The sequence below is a fragment of the Mixophyes fleayi genome, chromosome 3 (genome assembly GCF_038048845.1).
Source record: "Mixophyes fleayi isolate aMixFle1 chromosome 3, aMixFle1.hap1, whole genome shotgun sequence".
NCBI lineage: Eukaryota > Metazoa > Chordata > Amphibia > Anura > Limnodynastidae > Mixophyes > Mixophyes fleayi.
In genome coordinates this window covers 148,259,159-148,279,478 of record NC_134404.1, presented here as the reverse complement: position 1 = coordinate 148,279,478, position 20,320 = coordinate 148,259,159, and the positions used below count along the sequence as shown (strand labels likewise).

At 42.7% G+C, this 20,320-nt stretch overlaps 1 protein-coding gene across 5 annotated transcripts in view; it reads right to left on the bottom strand.

Moving 5' to 3' along the window:
• The window catches only part of PRIM2 (DNA primase subunit 2), a 140,447-nt gene extending 120,588 nt beyond the window's left edge, over window positions 1–19,859 (bottom strand). For 2 of the 5 annotated variants that reach the window (XM_075202565.1, XM_075202566.1), the window contains exons 1-4: window positions 19,711–19,859; window positions 19,073–19,271; window positions 16,767–16,870; window positions 16,219–16,298 (exon numbers count right to left, since the gene is read on the bottom strand). In XM_075202565.1, the coding sequence (XP_075058666.1) occupies window positions 16,219–16,298; window positions 16,767–16,870; window positions 19,073–19,229 (341 nt within the window). In that variant the 5' untranslated portion in view covers window positions 19,230–19,271; window positions 19,711–19,859. The other 3 variants (XM_075202562.1, XM_075202563.1, XM_075202564.1) reach the window with 3 other exon arrangements.
• Window positions 19,860–20,320: the final 461 nt, after the last annotated feature.

Genomic DNA, 20,320 nt, shown 5'->3' with positions numbered 1-20,320 from the left:
TGAGAAAATCCACGTGTCACTTTTGGTGATCACTTCTTCCTCATAGGTGTACAGTGAAACATGACATGTAAAAAGAAATAAAGTGCAACATAGTGCTACATCATTTAAGATAATACTAATAATTCAACATTATAAGGAATCCCATTGATTCTTTTTAACAATAAATGTAAGTTCATACAGTAAGTTCCACTGTGCTCCATCTCCTTTGTGGTTCAACTTACTAGACAATAAATGTATATTCGCCTTAATTGCTCCAATGCTTATGGTATGTGATCGAAATTACTCCTTCACCATCCAATTCTTATGTGAGAACACTTACAGGAAGAGAGATAGAAACAGGCAGGATATCAGAAATGTCTTTGCTTCTTTTTTGCATCAGGGAAAATCCCTCAGTGCGATATGTGGAGAAGATGGAACGAAACAAATCTAGTGCGATACCATTTGACGTTAGAAAATATTTTTATTTGACATAGTGGCTGACATGGCAGCTTCAAACATACAAAAATAGACCACCACATAAATACTGGAATATAAAAATATCAAGTAAAATCAAAACCAATTGGATAATAGATGGACCCCTGCCAGAAAGAAGTCTGGATGAGCGTATGATAGTAAATTCCCAGGAGTCTGCTCAAACTTAGTTCCTCTGGTATGCTGCAATGTTGATACAAGAATCCAACCTACTCCAAAATGGACAGCCCATACAAACCAACGCGTTTCAACCTCTCAATTAAGGTCTTTCTCAAGGATAGTTCCTTGAGAAAGTGTGAGATGTTGAAACGCACATATGTGATCACTAGTAGTGCTTATATAAGAATACAAGTTTGTATTCTGATGTATCCATGTGATTACAATCAGCAGCACTGAATACTCCTATACATACATTTTGTCTCATAGGTCCACAAGGCTCTGACGCATCCAGAGAGCCAAAAGAGCCCTCTTCCTCTGGAAACTTACTCTTGACCAGAGCCAGGATGACAATGTACTGATTAAGATGAAATCTGAAAGCCACCTTAGGGTTGAAAGGAAGGTTTGGCTCGAAGAACTACCTATCCTCATAGAAAAGAGGAACTTGCAGGAAATGGCTGCCAGCTCAAACTCTTCTTGCAGAAAAAAAAAAAATGACAAAATGGAATACAGTCTTTCACATGAGAAATTTTAACTATGCAGAGTCCAACGGTTCAGAGGTCGAATGCTGCAGAGCATTGAAGACCAGAGGTTGAGATCCCATGGGGTCACCGGAGAGACATATGGATGCTGTAGAAAACCCTGCAAAAAATGTCTGAACATCTGCAACCGAGCCACTCTTCTTTTGAAAGAGAGAAAAGAAACCTGAACCTTGAGAATTAAGGTGTAAATCTGTCTCCAACAACTTTTGCAAGAACATAACCTCGGTAAATGAAAAGAGGTAGAAAGTCCTTTCCTCTCTCACCAGGAAATATGTTCTCCACACTCTGGAAATCTCTGTCCGACGAAGCATGGTTTGCGCCATACAACACTTTTGCTTCCAAATTGAAACAAAACGGCCCTTGACATCATAGACCTGGATGAGTGGCAGATGCCACAACTGACCCGCCACCATGCAAAGAAGAACATCGGTGTATCAGGCCCTTCTAGGCCAATTTGTAAATACCAGAATGACCAAAACACTCTTTCTTCACCTTCTTGAAGACCTTCAGGACATTGCTACTAAAGAAAACAAGTAAACCAGGTGATGATATCTCTAGGAAAACAACCCTTAGATCTGGACCTGGAGCAGAACAGCTCCACCTTGTAGTTCAACCAAGGCGTTGTCATGCCGACGTGAAGAGAACATTCGCCTGGATGAAAAGTCTGCAAGCTCAGAACATCTTCCTCCCAGTTCTCCACCGAGATTAAAACTGCTATGATGGTCTGAACGTCTCAGAAGGCCCACCGAAAGATCCTGCAAGTCTCTCGCATGGCAAAAACCCACTCCTGATGCTGCCCTGAGGACGAGGAATACTACCACTGTAGTACTGTCCATTTATCTTCACTGCCATTCCTTACAGCAACTGCTCTGTGTTGATCAGAGCGCAGAACAGAACTCGCAATTCCAACATATTTATCGGATTCCTACAAGGGCCAAAGTTCCTGAAAGCAGACAGGAAAAATGACAGCCCTCCAACCCTGAAGGTTCACGTCCATTGTTACCAAAGGCCAATCCCAGATTGAGAATCGACGACCCCTGCAGAGATTCTCCATAAGCACACAAAGAAGGACGAATTGACGCACCTTTGAGACCAGAATACCACTGCCTCAAAAGACACAGGCCAGGTGGGTGGCAAGAATACACTGTTTCTTAACGTCAAAAAGATAACTGAAAAATATCATCCGCTGTTATGGAAACAACACCTGCACATGGAACAGAAGCACGGACAATGACTCTCCCTTCACGGGAACGATTGTCACTTCTTTGAACCGCAACAGAGTCACCACGACTTTGGTGAAAACCCTTGGGGCCATGGCAACCCCAAAGGGAAAAGCCCCAAAACTGGTAATGATAGGACTGACCATCAAATCTGAGAGGGCATTGATGTCCCTCCCAGATGGAAACATGTAAATATGTGTTATTGTCCAAAGCCAATAAAAACGTGTCCCACTCCATGCTGTTTCCTACCGATTTCAAGGACTACAAGTTGAATCTGTCCACCCGAAGCTGAGTGTTTAAGAATTTCAGATTCTTGATGGGCCTGCCCAAGCACTCAGGTTTTAGAACCAAGCACGGGTTGGAGAAAAACCCCATTTTGATGGTTCAGGACTGTTAAAACCACCCCTGAAGAAGGCAGGGACTGAATGTCCTATCTCAGAGCCAAAAGATTTTTCTGGTCTGTGTAAGACCCATTGAATACTGAGGAGATCTATCATGTATCCCCAATTCCTCTCACCCAAGCAACTGTGTAGTACAGAAAAACTGACCTCGGAAAAGGAGTAAACAGGACCCTCCCACACCGTATTCTGGGTGGGCAGAATGTTCATTATGCCTGCTACTGGCCCAGTCTCCCCCTTTGCATATACTCCCCCCCCCCCCCCTTAGGAGCAGACCATTGCCCACTGTGGTGCCAATTCCTCTGTTCACTCAGGCAGTGGCTAAAATGGGCCCCTTGACAGCAATAACAAGATTCCCGGAACCTCGAGCTGGGGGGAGGCATCAGCCTGAACACCTCCGATGCCCTCTTTTCAACAACATTCAGCTGTTTTGTGTGCTTGCAACTTCTGAAAACCACAGCCGCAAACAGAAAATAAATTACAAATATACAAACATATACAAAGGCATCTCCCATATATGAAAAGTGCCCCCTCCACTGCCAGGCACAAACCAATCTGAAGTCCTTGCAGAAGCAGGGTATAGGAGGAGGAGGAGATAGCAGATAATTTTATGTAAACAGTTTGGAAGCCTAGAATTTACAATATACCCCAAGGCATCCTAAACTTATGCCTAAGAAAGAGGGAATTACATTTTTTTGTAGATAATGTAAAAAGTATGCTTCAAAAAACAACTCCATTGGGGGCGTGGCCTGACTGCCATATAGAGCGGACGTGTTCCATCTGAGCTCCGCTCATCTACCTTAAATACCTTCTTATATTGGCGGTTTTCCCAAAAGTAACATCTATTAAACAGCGCCATAAAAGTTATTTAAGTCCTGGGCTGACTAGCTGGGGTCTCTTAACCCCGAGCGTGGAGATGGACCAGGGGTTTTGGAGATGCGGGGACCCGCACAGTGCTAGCCGCAGTTCGCTGTTCCACCAGGAGGTGAAAAGCTGCTGTTACCAAGTACACTCTGGAGGTTATGAGAGTTGCAGGCTGTAATAAAATCAACCCAGGGGACGCAGCATCGGGAAGTATAGAGGTGAGGCAGCGCGGGAGGAGGCCAGAGAACGGACAGTGCCCGTTTATACTAAGTACCTGCAAGAATTGTTGGGGTGTCTGCGCTGCTGAGAGGCTGCAATGATTCCCCTCGCTCTCCCTGGGTCCCGGTGTAAGGATTGAAAGTGACCGGATATCACTGGCGCCATTACCACCTTCACTTCCGCTACTGGAGCCAGTGCAGTGCCTGCTGGGAAGTCCTCCGGGGCTTACCGAGAAATCTCTAACCAGTCTGCCTGAGTGGCCCAGCGGTGCCCGATTACTGAAGCCTCCAAAGCACATATCAGTGCTGAGTATCCTCACTGTTATTGTGCCTCAAGAAAATCTTAGAGTCTGTAATATCGCACCTAAAGTGAGGCTCTACGTCTTTACCGGGCAGATTACACACAAAAAGTCAGACTTTGCTGCCACCTTGTGGCGTTTTTGTGCTACTACATCTGTAAAGAAAAATTCTCAAAGAGTTGGTGCTGCCATCTTGTGGCTAAATTATACACTATATTCGTCACAAATCTTATTCGGTGCCCTTCTGCCATCTAGTGGCCAACTTGTGTAGGTTATAAATTTGGCCATCTGGACTTTCTTATGCCTGCTATATAACACAGTTTCTCTGTTACTGTGCCTACACTGCGATATAGGGGCCAACCAGTGATAGTTCAGCTGGAACGAGTTTAACACAACCAAGTGGCTTTTTAATCACTCCAGCCTTAAACAACATCTTCTAGTTTCCATTTCGGAGTGGACATTTGTTCTCCCGTCATGCTCTTTTAATTAATACTATCTGGCCCGGCCCACCCGGAGACACACTTATTTTTGCCTATAAATCCTGCTTGGTGTCCTACTACTAATCATGCATAAGAACAGCTCCAGAGGCAAAAAGGGGACACAGACGGGAATCCTCCAACACATGTCAAGACAGGATTCTCCCGTGCACACCACCTCTCCCCCTCCGTCTCCTCAAGCCTCAGCGGGAACCCCGACTGACTCTGCGGACGCTTTAGCCACTATTCAGGCTATGATGTTATCACTCCAGAACACCTTCACAACTGAATTCCAAAAGCGGTCGGCGGATCTCCGCGGCAAAATTGCGCAGTTGACCAAACGCACTGCCTCTATCGAACATAAAGTGGAATCAAATTCTAAAGTGCTGCAGGAAACAACACAAGATATTGACTATCTAAATAGGGAGTTGCTATTCTACAAAGAGAAATCAGAAGATCTTGAAAACAGAGAACGCCGGAACAATCTTCGGATACGTAACATTCCGGAGACGGTGGACCATCAGCAGTTAGAACCCTATCTGGTTCGACTATTTCAAAAACTAGTCCCTGAGCTCTCAGATCAAATCATATGCATTGAACGTGCACATAGGGCCTTGCGCCCTAAGCCTAAAGACACTGAACCGCCCAGGGATGTGGTCCTTAAATTCCTGTCCTTTAAAACTAAAGAGGGCATAACTACAGCAAGCAGGAACTCTCCTTATATTCTATTTGAAGATTCAAATCTTCCAGGACCTGGCTCCTGCTACAATCTTGAAGCGTAGGGAATTAAAGGACGTTACAAGAACTTTACGAGAGCATGGATATAAATACAAATGGGGTTTTCCCTTCCGCTTAATTGTAGAAGCAGATGGCCACCAAATCACCATAAGGGATCCGACCGAAGGCAAGGACTTGGTACGTAAACTTGATTTGGGTCGTCCAGTTCCGGATCCGATCACCGGCCAGCGATAGAAAGTTTTTCATTCCTTTTGTTACTAAGTGACTACTTTAAACGTCAGCCTCCTGGAATGGAGTTTGGGCTTCTATGGCTTCCCGTCAAGTGTGACGTTCCATGGATCGAAATCTGTCATCCTCGGCAAGTATCACTGGTCCTGACACCTTCAACTGAAAGGAACTAGGTGTAGTTGTTTAGTAAAGTTTGAACTACAAATTATATTAGTTAGTTTGTTCTATAAAAATGACATACAATATGTTGATCATTTATTCAAGTGTTATTTTTGCTATTGCTCGTTTAAATGTGTTCATGTTCTGCTTATACTTTGTTTTTCGGATTGTTCTTTAGGATAACTTCCTGCGATTGGGGGGTGGCCATGTCTCCTGGGCTCTCCTGCTGTTTCACATATTGTGAGTGATGGGGCCTGGTCGCCATCATGGTTCTGTTTACAGCCGGTACCTGAGGACTTTGTTGGGTTGCTCGTGGGGCATGGCCGCATCCTGGTGCCGGAGATCGGGTGATGATTTATGGTCCCCCGGAATTTTAACTTTAATTATGTTTTAGAATTTAAGTCTTTAATATTGCTTAAAATGTTCCTGCATGTACGTTATTGTTTTATTGGAGCTTTCTGTAAGGATTTGCACTTCTGTTTGTAATACGTGTTTCTGGGTGGGTTGGGCTAGGTTTGTCTGCCCGGCCTTGCACCCCATATACATTGGGTCATAGGAGTGTGGGGACAGGTTAGTCCTCATAATCTCCCTGTTCACAATACCTTAAACTTAGTTACTTGAAACCCAACCTCTGAGCCCATTCGACCCGTTCTATTTGAAACGGTTCGAATTCCCACTTTTCCGTGGGCTCAACCTCTGTGGTCACCTCTCCCCCCACACTTCGTTGGGTGGGGTGGTCGATCACTAGCTACCCTTATCCCCTCACCAATACTCCCCTCCTATACTTTCCTTTCTCTTTGCTAGCAGAGTTCTATTTGCTCCCCCTCGCTCTTTTTGTTTAACTTAGTACGCCCCTCGATACTCTTGTAGAACATCATGTCGCTGACCTTTGCTTCCATTAATGCTAAGGGGCTTAACACACCACAAAAGAGATCACTACTACATAGAACTGTAAAAGATTTGAAAGTTGATTTTGTATGATTACAGGAGACTCAATTTACACAGGCCGACCATCCCTCCTTGTCCTCCCGTAGATTTCCCATTGTGGAATATGCTTCCCTACCAGTCAAGCGGTGTGGAGTTGCCGTCATGGAACTCCGTACCCTTTCAGCTTACAGCATCTAGTCTAGATCATGAGGGCCGCTTCATTATATTGGTGGGTCAGGTGGGACATCAAACTATTACTGTGGAAAATTTGTATGCCCCTAATACAGGGCAGTCTAGTTTCTTTAACAAGTTTTTCCTTGAGCTAAGTAAAATACAGAGAGGTCTTCTCCTACTAGGCGGGGACTTTAATACTATTCTGTTGGAGGAACTAGACCGATCAGGAACGCGGCATGTCCCCACGCCTACTACCCAAACAAAAGCGCTGATCAAACACATGGCTGGGGCTGGTCTGTTCGACTCTTGGAGAGCCCATAACCCCTCCTCTCGTGACTATACCTTTTACTCCCACCCACACAATTCTTACTCCAGAATTGATATGATTATGGGCTGCAGTGAAGTTATACAACTTCTCACTCGCACTGACATTCTCCCCAACCCTTGGTCGGATCACTCAATAGTCACGGCTTCGTTTGATCTGTTGGATAAAGCTAAAAGTAGCTCATCATGGAGATTAAACGAATCTTTACTCAAACTGCCCGTGTTCAAAGAGCAGATAGAGTCTCACCTCCAAGAATACTTTGATCTTAATCTAATGCCTGACATTTCACTTTCCACGATTTGGGAGGCGCATAAATCAGTCATTAGAGGGGCCATTATTAAGTTGCCTCTTTTCGTAAAAAACAACAAACCCTGAAACTAAACTCCCTTACTGCCCAGTTGCAACAGCTCGAGGGAACTCAAACACAAAATCATTCAAAACTAGTTTATAAGCAAATCCTCTCCATTAGAGGGGAAATGCAATCTTTGTTAGCGGAAAAGACCGAGAGAGCCCTTTGTTGGCACAATCAAAAATTTTATGAGAAAAGTAATAAATCTGACACTATGCTAGCAAATAAACTGAAAGCAAAACGAGCAGCTCAGGCAATAATGGCAGTAACAGACAAGAAGGGCATGTTGAGTTATGACCCAAAAGTTATCAACGACTCTTTCTACAGTTACTACAAATCTTTATATAATTTGAATAAAGAGGGCGCCCCTGTACCCCCCTCACCATCTATGATCCAACAATTCCTAAGGACGTGTAACCTTCCAAAACTAGACAAGAACATAGCTTCTAAACTGAACGAGGACACCAGTGAAGGAGCTTAAGGCAGCTCTTAAATCCCAAAAAACCTCCAAGGCTCCTGGTCCTGATGGATTCGCCACCTCTTACTATAAAACTTTTAAACACATTCTGTCTTCGCATCTACTTTCTTTTTTCAATTCAATCCTTCGGGGGGAGCAATTTCATAGAGACACCACACGTTCCAATATTATAGTAATACCCAAGCCCAATAAGGATCTCACAGTTTGCGCTAATTATCGTCCCATTTCGTTGCTAAACACGGATATTAAACTATTTGCCAAAATTCTGGCGAATAGGTTGAACAACCATCTGCCACACCATATAGACTCGGATCAAGTTGGATTTGTCCCAAACAGACAAGCTCTGGACAACACCAGAACTATAGACTTGATTTCTTATATAAACCAAACCAAACTCCCTTCTGTAGTTTTGGCGTTAGACGCAGAGAAAGCCTTTGATAGGCTCTCCTGGCCATTTGTTTCAAACCCTCCAATCCTTTGGATTCTTTGGTAATTTTCTTCAAGGTATTCAAGCCCTATATCCATAGCCCATCCTTCTCGGTGTCGACAAATGGTTTGAGCTCTTCCGTGTTTGGCATTAAGAATGGGACGAGACCAGGATGCCCTCTCTCTCCTCTTATTTATGCACTATGCATCGAACCACTTGCTGTTCGGATCCAACTGAACCCGGATGTGAGGGGAATCCAGGTCAGGAGTAGACAATATAAGATATCGCTGTTTGCAGATGATGTCCTTCTCACATTATCATCACCTCAAACCTCTCTTCCTAATTTATTCGCGGAACTGCAAAATTTCGGTTTTCTTCCCGGATATAAAGTGAACAACTCCAAATCAGAAGCGCTTCCACTACATCTTCCACCTCACATAAAGAAAGTCTTAGAGCTTAATTTTGAGTTTCAATGGCGTCCCCGAGCAAATCCGATATCTGGGAGTCTATATAACAAGCTCCTACGAAACTTTGTTTCAGGCTAATTACCCCCCCCTTTGTTGTCCACAATAAAACATGACTTATTGACCTGGGGTTCTCTGTACATCTCGTGGTTTGGAAGGATCAATGCCATTAAAATGAATGTCTTACCCAGACTTTTATATTTATTCCAGACCCTTCCAGTCAAAGTCCCTGATTCTTTCTTGAGCTCTATTCAATCTATGTGCGGTGGGTTTGTGTGGCAGGGTAAGAGACCCAGACGTAGTAAACTTTGTTTAGCTAAATCTAGATATAACGGTGGTCTGGGCCTCCCCTTGTTTGACAAATATTACCAAGCTACACAATTGACTCATCTCATTTCTTGGCTCTCACCATTGGGACTCAAGAAGTGGGTGGATATTGAAGAATTGTTGTCTCCATATATGAGTTCGCTTCTTACCTTGGATCCCTAGGAGTGTCAGACCAGCCTCAGCCTTTGTTACGCCCTCCATCCGTTTTACGCTGGAGGTATGGGACAAATTGAACAAAAAATATACACTGGCCCCATACCCTCGCCTCTCACCCAGCTGTGGAGACACCCTCGTTTCCCACAGGGGTGCATCAATGCTTTTGCTTACCCTTGGAGGCAAGCAGGGTTAGACCGATTCTTTCATTTGGTGGGTGAGCATGCTCTACACTCTTTCACAGACCTGAGCGAGAGACACGCACTTCCAAGCAACCTCTACTTTCATTATATGCAAATTAAAAGCTTTATTCAGGCCCATACTCATTCATCTAGGTTGCGGTTGCCAACACCCTTCGAGAGACACTGTATTTATAGTTCGGGTCGCCGAGGCGAAATATCGATCCTGTATAGTTCTCTCGTGACCTCCTCATCTCCTCCTAAGGAACCGTTCGAGCAGGCTTGGGAACAGGATCTTGGGGTGACCCTAGACGAGGAGAGATGGTCGCTCATTCGTGAAAGAATTTCGAGGTCATCTATTAATACAGCTATCCGTGAAAACTCATACAAGGTCTATACCAGATGGTATATGGTCCCTGAGAAACTCCATTTTATCTTTCCTCAAACTTCAGATCTTTGTTGGCGTGATTGTGGGCTCTTTCCTTCATATCTGGTGGAATTGCCCTCTGGTGGCCAAATTTTGGGACGAGGTAATTTCATTAGTCCGACAGGTTACCTCAATCAATGTGCCTAAGACCCCACTCTCGGTGCTCCTTTACCAACCTATCAAGGGCATTACCAAAACATCAGATAAGCTGATCCGACACGTCTATAACGCAGCTAAGTTACAAATAGCTAGTGAATGGAAGAAGGCCTCACAACCTTCTAGAGAGGGTGTTATGAAAAGAACTTGGCACACGGCTTCCATGGAATATGTGAAAAGTCTCCTCCATGACACAGTTCCCACGTTCCACAAAGTGTGGGATCCTTGGTATAGCTTTAACAACAGTTCTATGCCAGGCCTCTCCTAAGTCTTAGATGCTTTCCCCTCCTCTTCTTTCTTCAATCTCTATAACTTTATTTCTTCTTCTCTCTTAGTGTTCCCTCTGTTCACCTTTCCCCCTCTGTCCCTTCCCCTTCCCTCCTTTCCCCCCGTACCTCCCCAAAAAAAAAAAAAATCATGGCAGTTTGTTCTATCCGCTGGATATGTACAAGGGTACAGGATGCACCTTAGGAATTGGGAAAAATATTATATCTCATTGTTCATTTTGCAGATCTTTAACTCCCTCTCGGAATGTACTTGGATGTGTAAAATATATTTATATCTTTTCTGTTGTTCTTCTGCGCTCTTTATTTTTCTTATCTGAAGTCTTTATATTTTTGTAATCCCGGTACTGGGATACTGTGTATGACCTGTACCATCTGCTGTTATAAATAAAAAGTTAAAAAAAAACAAAAAAAACAACTCCATTGACCAATTTGGAATTAAAAATTATTTGTGACAACTTCATGGACCAATTTGAAATATGAGGGTTTTATTTGGACATGGTTTAGCATAATTGGATTGCAAGCTTCTCAGAACAAAAGATGATATCAAAGAAAACATCTGTTGGTAAGCATTTTTTATTTTTTTTTATTTTTAATAAACAGATGTGATTATAAAGAGTGTTGTGTTTTGTTTTATTTTTATTAAAATAATGTGGTATTAAAAAGGGTGTTGAGATCTATTTAACATTTTTGTTTGTGGTACTACAGAATGCAGCAAGCCATCGGTGTCAGGGCATGTTGGCACTTGTGGTTCTTCAAGTGCCAGCATGCCCTGGCCGCCATGGGTATGCCGATGCTTGTAACTCTACCAGCAGGCCAAACTTAATTTCTGCCCAGGCCAGATGAGACTTGCAGTTCCACAAACAAAAATGGCATTTTCTTTCTTTAACTTTTTCCCGTCGTATTACCATTCACCCATCGCCCCAGGGGAGTAGGAAGAGCCCTAGTGCTTTCAGCACTGGACTAGTTCTTTCTAGAGGGGAGGCCCACACAATTTTGTTGCGGACACCACTGCCTAGGAAATTCAGCCCAGTGCTGACCAGCCTGGGCTTAGTTGTCATTATGGCAGGGGGACCCCTGCCATAGTGCCACCCATCCCCTGGCTGGTTGGCCTAGTGCTGGCTATGGTGAAATCTGGGGTACCCACATTTTTTCCCTCCAATTTTGCCGCATCTAGCACTTAGCCCAACAACGCTAGGGTTAATACTGGTTAGAGGGGGGACCTCACATTTTTCATTTTATTTTTTTAATTTATCTAGTTTTATAGAAGATACAGCCGGCGGGTCTTGCTGCTGTATTGTTGCCGGACCCGCTTGCATTGCCCCTTTAATTTAGGCAGTGTCACCGATGGCATTTTCAGTGTCAGCAATCACACTGTCGACATTTTATTGTGTCTGCATTTTAGCAATTATTTATTATATTGTCTTTCTTGCATCTGTTTATTATGGTCGGTATTACTAACATGTCTGTATTGTAGGAATTGTAATTTTAGTGTGTTCTATTGGTGTCTGCCTTTTCAGCGTCGGAATTTCGTACCACACCCCTTTATTTAGTATCCGATAACTTAAACGTTGCAAACTACTTTGATTAGATTATTTTCATAAAACCCCTGCCAGTACTGGGTTTTTGATTTAGCATAAACCTTATAGGTTGAGCAACCAGAGTAATCCATCTGACTAAAACTTAAGAGGGAATAATCACTTATCTACTTAAACATATAACCAGGCACAGCAAAGCATTGTTATATTCTAATATACAGTACTTTATGATTATGCAATGGTACATGAAGATCTATAGCACACTAAACAACATTTAGTTAGATCTGACTATAACTTATTAAATTGGGACATGCTGCAAATTACATACTGCAAGTCGGTGCCACAGGTGTCATTCATGTCATCAGTGGGGGGGGCAGCAGGGTGACCTGCTATCAAGCGTCACAGGGCACAATGCTCCCTCCTCCGGATATTGGATTCCTACAACACTGCTCACCTGTCACTGGAGGTAGGGGCGCTGAGAGGGTGGAGGAGCAGGTACTAATTACAGGGGCCCAGGCCCGCACTGAATACCACCTGCCCCCCCTCCACTTACCAGATAGGTGGGGCGGGGCTAACCGGTTCAGCCGGTTAGTGATCTGATGGAGACGGGCAGCCAGGCAACATATCAGACTGGTGCCATGTTGCCTGTCAGTGCAGAGCGGACCCATTATTCTCTACAGAGAATGTCTCCAACAGATGTCTGCAGGTAAGTACAAGGGTAAGTACTTCTGGGCCACATACTGACTGATGGCCGCCCATTCTTGCCTACTCAGTGCTTAGAGTTGGTCACAATTTCTGGGTTTTAGTTTGTCCACACGCCTCTTGAGGACTGACCGCAAGTTCCCAATGGAATTAAGGTCTGGGGAGTTTCCTGGCCATGGACCTAAAATTTCGATGTTTTGTTCTCCGAGCCACTTCGTTATCACTTTTGCCTTATTGCAAGGTGCTCCATCATGCTGGAAAAGGCATTGTTCATCACCAGACTGTTCTCGGACGGTTGGGAGAAGTTGCTCTTGGAGGATGTTTTGATTCCATTCCTTATTCATGGCTGTGATCTTAGGCAAAATTGTCAGTGAGCCCACTCCCTTGGCTGAGAAGCAACCCCACAAACGAATGGTCTCAGGATGCTTCACTGCTGGCATGACACAGGACTGATGGTAGCGCTCACCTTTCTTTCTCCAGATGCCCCAAACAATCTGAAAAGGGATTCATCAGAGAAAATTACTTTACCCCAGTCTTCAGCAGTCCAATCACTGTACCTTTATTAGAATATCAGTCTGTTGCTGATGTTTTTCCTGGAGAGAAGTGGCTTCTTTGCTGGCCTTCCTGACACCATGCCATCCTCCAAAAGCTTTCGCCTCAATGTGCCTGCAGATGCATTCACACCTGCCTGCTGCCTTTACTGAGCAAGCTCTGCACTAGTGGGAGTGGGATAATTCACAATGTTGCCTAAGGACACAGCCATGAATAAAGAATGGTACCAAAACATCCTCCAAGACCAACTTCTCCCAACCATCCAAGAACAGTTTGGTGAAACAATGCCTTTTCCACTATTAACTAAGTGGCTCGGAGATCAAAACATCGAAATTTTGGGTCCATGGCCAGGAAACTCCCCAGACCTTAATACCATTGAGAACTCAAAGCATTGATTAGGCGAGAATGGGCGGCTATCAGTCAGTAAGTGGCCCAGAAGTTGATTGACAGCATGCCAGGGCGTATTGCAAAGGTCTTCAAAAAGAAGGGTCAACACTGCAAATATTGACTCTCTGCATAACTTAAGGTAGTTGTCAATAAAAGCCTTTGAGACTTATGAAATGCTTGTAATTTTACTTCAGTATACCATAGCAACATCTGACAAAAACAATATTTGTGTCATTCTCAAAGCTTTTGGCCATGACTGTACACACACACACACACACACAGTGCTCGAAGTGTGCCAGCATGAGACATTCATATTTGCATCCAGTGGTCAAAGTGTAAATTTATAAGTGCCTCACTCATATGTTTTTTATTCATCCACATGATCCAGAGACCTTTAAGCAAATTTAGTTATACAAATGACACAAAATTGTGCGATATTTCTTGCTGGTGTTTCTCTTTGCGTACATAAATCTCATGGCTCATTGTATGGTTAACTAAATCTATCCCATCGTGGGGGTGGGGGGTTAGCAGCTAGCCATCTTCATACTATAATGACTTTAGCAAGGAATGTCAAGTTAACTATATATTTAAAGGCTTCCTCCGGTATCTCCTACATTGTATACTGGGACCCACATACTCTTCAAATAGCTCCTCCATTGGGTCCCAGAACACAATATATGAAACTACAGGAAGGGTATTCTGAAAACATTTCCAAGCAGAGACCCAAAATGTGTTTACCTAGGACCATTCCATTACCATAAGCCAGAATGTAGCCTTAGGAAACCTACATTTTTGAGCATACAGAGTTACACCTCTGCCCATCTTATGCAGATTAGTCAGTGTAAGATAGACCTTATGGAAAATATAAGTGAATTTGCCAAGCATCCACTTTTTCCTCCTGGCCATTGTGATCGTATAGCAGATTTTTGGAAGTCTAGAAACTTCGATTCATACACATCATGTGGGAGACCTATGAATGAAGACCTTAATACTTTAACTGTGAATCTTTATGATGTCACTTTTTTCCAACTGTACGGTGTATAAATTGTTCACCTCAGAACGCTCTGGTTTCCAAAGTCAGATTGAAGCTCGAGTTGGTGTCCTTGAGTGCAAGCCTATGTATACTAAACTTTGCTTTCAAATTCTTTGCTAATAAAACCTTTGTGCTTTGGAACCACAGTGGACGCATTGGATAATCTTTATTGGTGACGATAGGCAACAATATCACTAATTTATCATCATCGTTTATTTATATAACGCCACTAATTTCAGAGCATTGTACAGAAAACCCACATCAGTCCCTGCCCAAATTGATCTTATAGTCCAAATTCCCTATATACACAGACAGACTATGGTCAATCAAGCAGCTAATTAACCTACTCTTATGTTTTAGGATTATGGGAGGAAACTGAAGCGCCCAGGGGTAACCCCCGCAAACACAGAGAGAACATACAAACTTCACACAGACAAGGGCATGGTTGGGAATCGAACACATGGCCCCAGTGCTGTGAGGCAGAGGTGCTAACCACTAAGCCACAGTGCTACCCATGCTTAAAACTACCCTCCTTCCGCACTCACAAAACACATGTAAACTTGTTCTGGAAGAGCACCCCTAATCAAATAAACCCTAGTGCTGTTACTGGCAAAATCAGTTGGACAAAAATGTTAGGGTCCCACCTAATTGTATTACAGTATGGGAATTCCCTAGGAAGATGGGGTCCACAAAAAAATGGGTAGTGGGTGTGGGGTAATAAAATGTTTTAGTAAGACACCATTTTGTGTTGGTGCACTAGAGGTCCCAGCAAGCCCAAGCAATTTGTATGTTCTCCCCATATATGCGTGGGTTTCCTCCAGGCGCTACAGTTTCCTCCCACACTCCAAAAACATACTGGTAGGTTAATTGGCTGCTATCAAATTGAGCCAGTGTGTGTGTGAATTTAAACTAAGCGCCAATGGGGCAGGGACGGACGTGAGCAAATTCTCTGTACAGTGCTGCGGAATTAGTGTCGCTATATAAATAGCTGATGAAGCTTTTTTAGTGTTTTTATTTATTATCACTGTTTTGTGCCAGCTGCATAGTCACTGGACCCACCAGCAATGCTTGTTTAAGGTCCTTACTATTGTCGACAATCACAATGTCCCATTTTAAGTATGTAGACAGTCTGTTGAAAGGTAGACTGTTGACATTTTGGTGTCAACAGCCTAACTGTCGACAGTTTTAGCGTCGGAAATTCGTACCCAACCTTTCTTAAAGGTGGCTTTCCCATAAGATGCGCCTCCACTGAGCAAATCATGCAAGAGTCATATTTTTTGATTTGTGCCATCACTAGTTACTTTTCCCAACTTAAATTTAACCAACCTGCTGATTCCACAGGAAACCGATTCCCAAGAGATTCTAGATAGTCCATTCTCTAACACATTGCCTCCATACAAAGTGCAGAACAGAACAGAATTGCTAGTTCTCTATTAGAATAACATTTTAGTGGATGTACAGCATTAAACACACTAAACTAAAAATATGTTTTTACAGGTACACAATAAAACAAAGAGCTCAGTAAGAAAGAGCATTTGTGTAGTGATAAAAGTGAATGTTAACTTACGATTGGCAGTATGCAAGACGCAGAATAAAGTGAGATATGTAATCTTTCCTCCGTTGGTCATAAGGGTCATCCTGTAGAAGCTGAGTACACAATTAATTTGTAACAGATTAATATAAATATATCAAGAAATGTGCTAGCTACATATCAAGTTAAAGGTTCATTTGTATGAAAACAATGGAAATGAAAACCTAAATATGTTTCTAGAGTTGTGACATACTAAAGGATTCTGTTTACCAATTAGGGATATATTTTGTTATGTTAATCAAATTAATTTCCCTGCATATTTAAAAAGGGCTCTATACACAAGCAATAAGACAATATTTAACCTTCTGTACTGTGAATATAAATATTTTAGATATTAACCTCATTGAAACTGAAAAGAGAGATATTGAAGAAATTTTCTAGTGACAATATGCAAACAAACATCTACATTACAGGAAATGACTGAATCAAACAAAATATTCTGACATATGTAGCGCTGTTTTCCTCTTCTAGTATTACTGAAGGAACTTATTGTGGTAAAAGATGTTCCACACATTTGTACTTACATGAAATGGAAACTTGAGCTTTCTTAGTTCACTCTCCAGCTTTTTATTGTAGTCATCTGTATGTTTCACATAGCTAACACCAAGATTCTCTATGGCCTTCAAAACTAAAAGGCAAAACGCATACATAAATCTATGACTGAAAGTTATAGATACATATCTCATTGTATATCAGCAGTGCCTATTTTTTTTTAAAGAAAGAAAAAGAAAGCTGCATTCCTCAGTTACTTTATTAGAAGGTGCTCAAAGACAATGTCTGTGTGTATGGTCGCTGTGAGGATCCCACCCTTAGCTGGGATGGCAGTTACCTTCTGTGGGATTCAACTCACTTGGGTAGACCAGAATATATCCAAAATGAGGCTTTATTACGACAGCACAACACCACGAGATGCTACCAGGGTAAATGGTAGCATGTATGTAGCAAGTAATAATCTCAGTCTCTTTTAGAGTCTTATCCTCCCGCAATATTACCACTACCGATTAGCAAAACAGTTACTGGCTCACACAGACCCTGTCCTGGTAGGGTTTCCTCCAGCGGCACCACGACGACAGGCTCAGAGTCCTTTTCACTGATCTTACATTACAAGTACACTAAGGGGGCGTGGCTTGGTAGCCAAGAAGGACGAACACACTCTCCAACGGCTCCTGCCACAGTGAATTGAAAAGTGCAGATATTCTGTTTCTGGTGTGGCTAGGCCAGCTGAAATACACCTCACTGGATTGCCGACACGCTGAGCTTCTTTTCGGTACCCGTCTTGGGCGCCACAGCGGTTCCAATGCCTGTATACAGCCCAATACCAGTTTTGGGGCGAACCGCACAACACGCGCTGCAGACCCTGCAGCCCCCAGCTACACCCTGCTTCACATCAGGCTGGTCTACAGGATAGACATCACAAGGATAACGTTCCGATACGGATACCAAGTGATCTGCCCGTCAGCCGCCCGAGATTGCAAACAGCACCCACCAGGCGCTCTCTCTCTCACTTTCTCCTCACCACATGATCGGCTCCCTTACAAGGACCGCAATCAGACTGCCAGGTTAGTGTGATCTACACCTGACACCCTAACTGCACACTGACATCGGTCTTATACACCTTCAAACACACCGGTACCTCCCAGCCTCCTAGCTAAAATGTTCCCAGGAAAAGCTTATTTATAACGGAATAAATCAAGTTGGATCACTGATTTCACATCAGATTAACACTAAAGGGTGTCCCTTATACAAACTGCAATAGTATTTAGCCTGACCCAACAAGGTTTTGGGCATGAAATCAGGGGGCAAAGTCACCATATTTTATCATTTTGAATAAGTAGCCGTAGTTTTGCAAGGGTAGAATGCCGTTGGGCCACTAACTTAATAGTGAGAATCAATACAGGGTGATCAGTTACATAAAAAACACCTGTCCTTTGCCTGGCTTAACACTGTTTTGGGCATGAAATCAGGTGGCGAAGTGGGCACAGATAGCATTTCGATCATTTTGAATATGTAGCTGTAGTTTTGCAAGGGTTGATTTTTTTTAATTAATGACAAAAATAAATCCCATATCACTTTGTCCAAAATAAAACAGACTATACACTTCACATTATCATAAAACCCAATTATCCTACAATCCCTGCACAAAAACTACTGCATCACTTCACCAATGAGAATAATTAGATACATCAAAGAAACATGACATCCTCCAACACAATACTCTGCATTCAACAACCCTGTCACCAATCTGTAATAGCACCCACACACCCTTTAGTCAGGAAATGAAAAGAAACTTTAAACGTATGTAAACCTTACTAAAAAAAAAAAAAAAATAGGATTCCTCAAAATCTAATAGTGAAATAACAGGATAAATAGTTAAGAATCGAGAGACTGCCAAATGTTAGTTACCAAGTAGGGATGTCTTAACCTCTGCCAGAGACTACCCCAGCTTATAGCATCCAACCAGCCCCTCTCCATTTCCATTATTTTCCAAACCTTGTGCAGAATACTATCTGTTGGGTCAGGCTAAATACTATTGCAGTTTGTATAAGGGACACCCTTTAGTGTTAATCTGTTGTGAAATCAGTGATCCAACTTGATTTAATCCTTTAAAAATAAGCTTTCCTGAATAAGAAGCTGGAGCATGAAGAAGTGAATAAGCAGCTGGCCAAATAAGAAGCTAACTGCAGCCTTGTAGCTTTACTCGGTTCTAAATTTAAACACAACAATCGCATTTGCAAAGCTTTAATTTAGCAAGGCACGAGTTGCTGTAATCATATATGCACTTCAGCAGAATTACACACTGGAGAGCACGAATAATGACATCACAACTTACGTTTAAGCCTCTCAATGGCAAAGGTCTCAAACTCTGAGAGAGAAATATTTTCAGTAGGTGGAAGCTGGTAGAACTGAAGACTGTAAGGAAAAAGTTCACCCTTCCTATCCCCATTTAGTCTGGGGTTAAGCCTTGCACCTCTTTTCCTGAACTCCATTGCCAAACACAAATGATGATGTAGTCAATCAAAATCAATTGCCTGCAATTACATGAAAACAGTTAGTTGCATAATATCCTTTACTGTAACTAAAGACAAATACTTAATTGAAAAAGTTGGTCTGCATTTAACTTTTATAACATGCTGCCGCTGTTTTATTCTAAGATTTGAAGCGTTCCCATTTTATATATTGAACCCACCCACAATAAAACCACAGGGGCTCCTATTATTGGAATCACATTTGTAATATCTTTATGCTAAGTGGTAGCGCAACCACAAAATCATCACTGGAACATAAATACAACAGGGGATATCGCACTTGTGTATCATTTCATGTACAGCGCTATGAAATACTTCAGCGTCTCCGAATTATACATGAACTGTACTACTAACTACTGCAAGCGATTCAGTATAAACACATCTGTAGCTGCCATGAGACTAGGAGCAGCCCTACAGCCAGAGACAGTAATAACATCACTACCTTCTCCTCTCCTGCTAACGCGCCGCCAAATTGAACGCGGGAAATGAAAGCTGAGCCTAGACCAAAGCAATTGCACAAGTGAACAGATCGATTAAGTCATTAAGACACTACAAGATGTGGTTGAAAGTAAGGACGACAGGGCTGATCGCCGATTCAGCGTTCGGAATTCGACGTCTAATTACCTATTCTGCCAATGCACGTCCAATAGCAGAGCTTGGGGCACTGTCACAGAGATGCTCTAGTTACTGATTGGGAGAACGTCAAACCCTCAGACTTGACGCCAAAAAAGGAGACGCGGCCATTAACTTGGTGGAAATGAGCTATTGCTGTTATGTTTGTTGTCACAAGGGCGCGCTATAGTTATTTTCGATACCAGAATGTTTATAGTTATTTTAAAATGTCAATAGATCAAACATACGATTTAGGAATTATACAAGTATGATTATTGTATTGAATTATTATTTAATTTCACGCACATTACATTTCTTAAGCAAGTGTACCCAATATAAAATAAAACTGCCAATTTTATTCAGCATGGTGGCTTAGTGGTTAGCACTTCTGCCTCTCAGCACTAGTGTCATGAGTTTGATTCCTGACCATGTCCTTATTT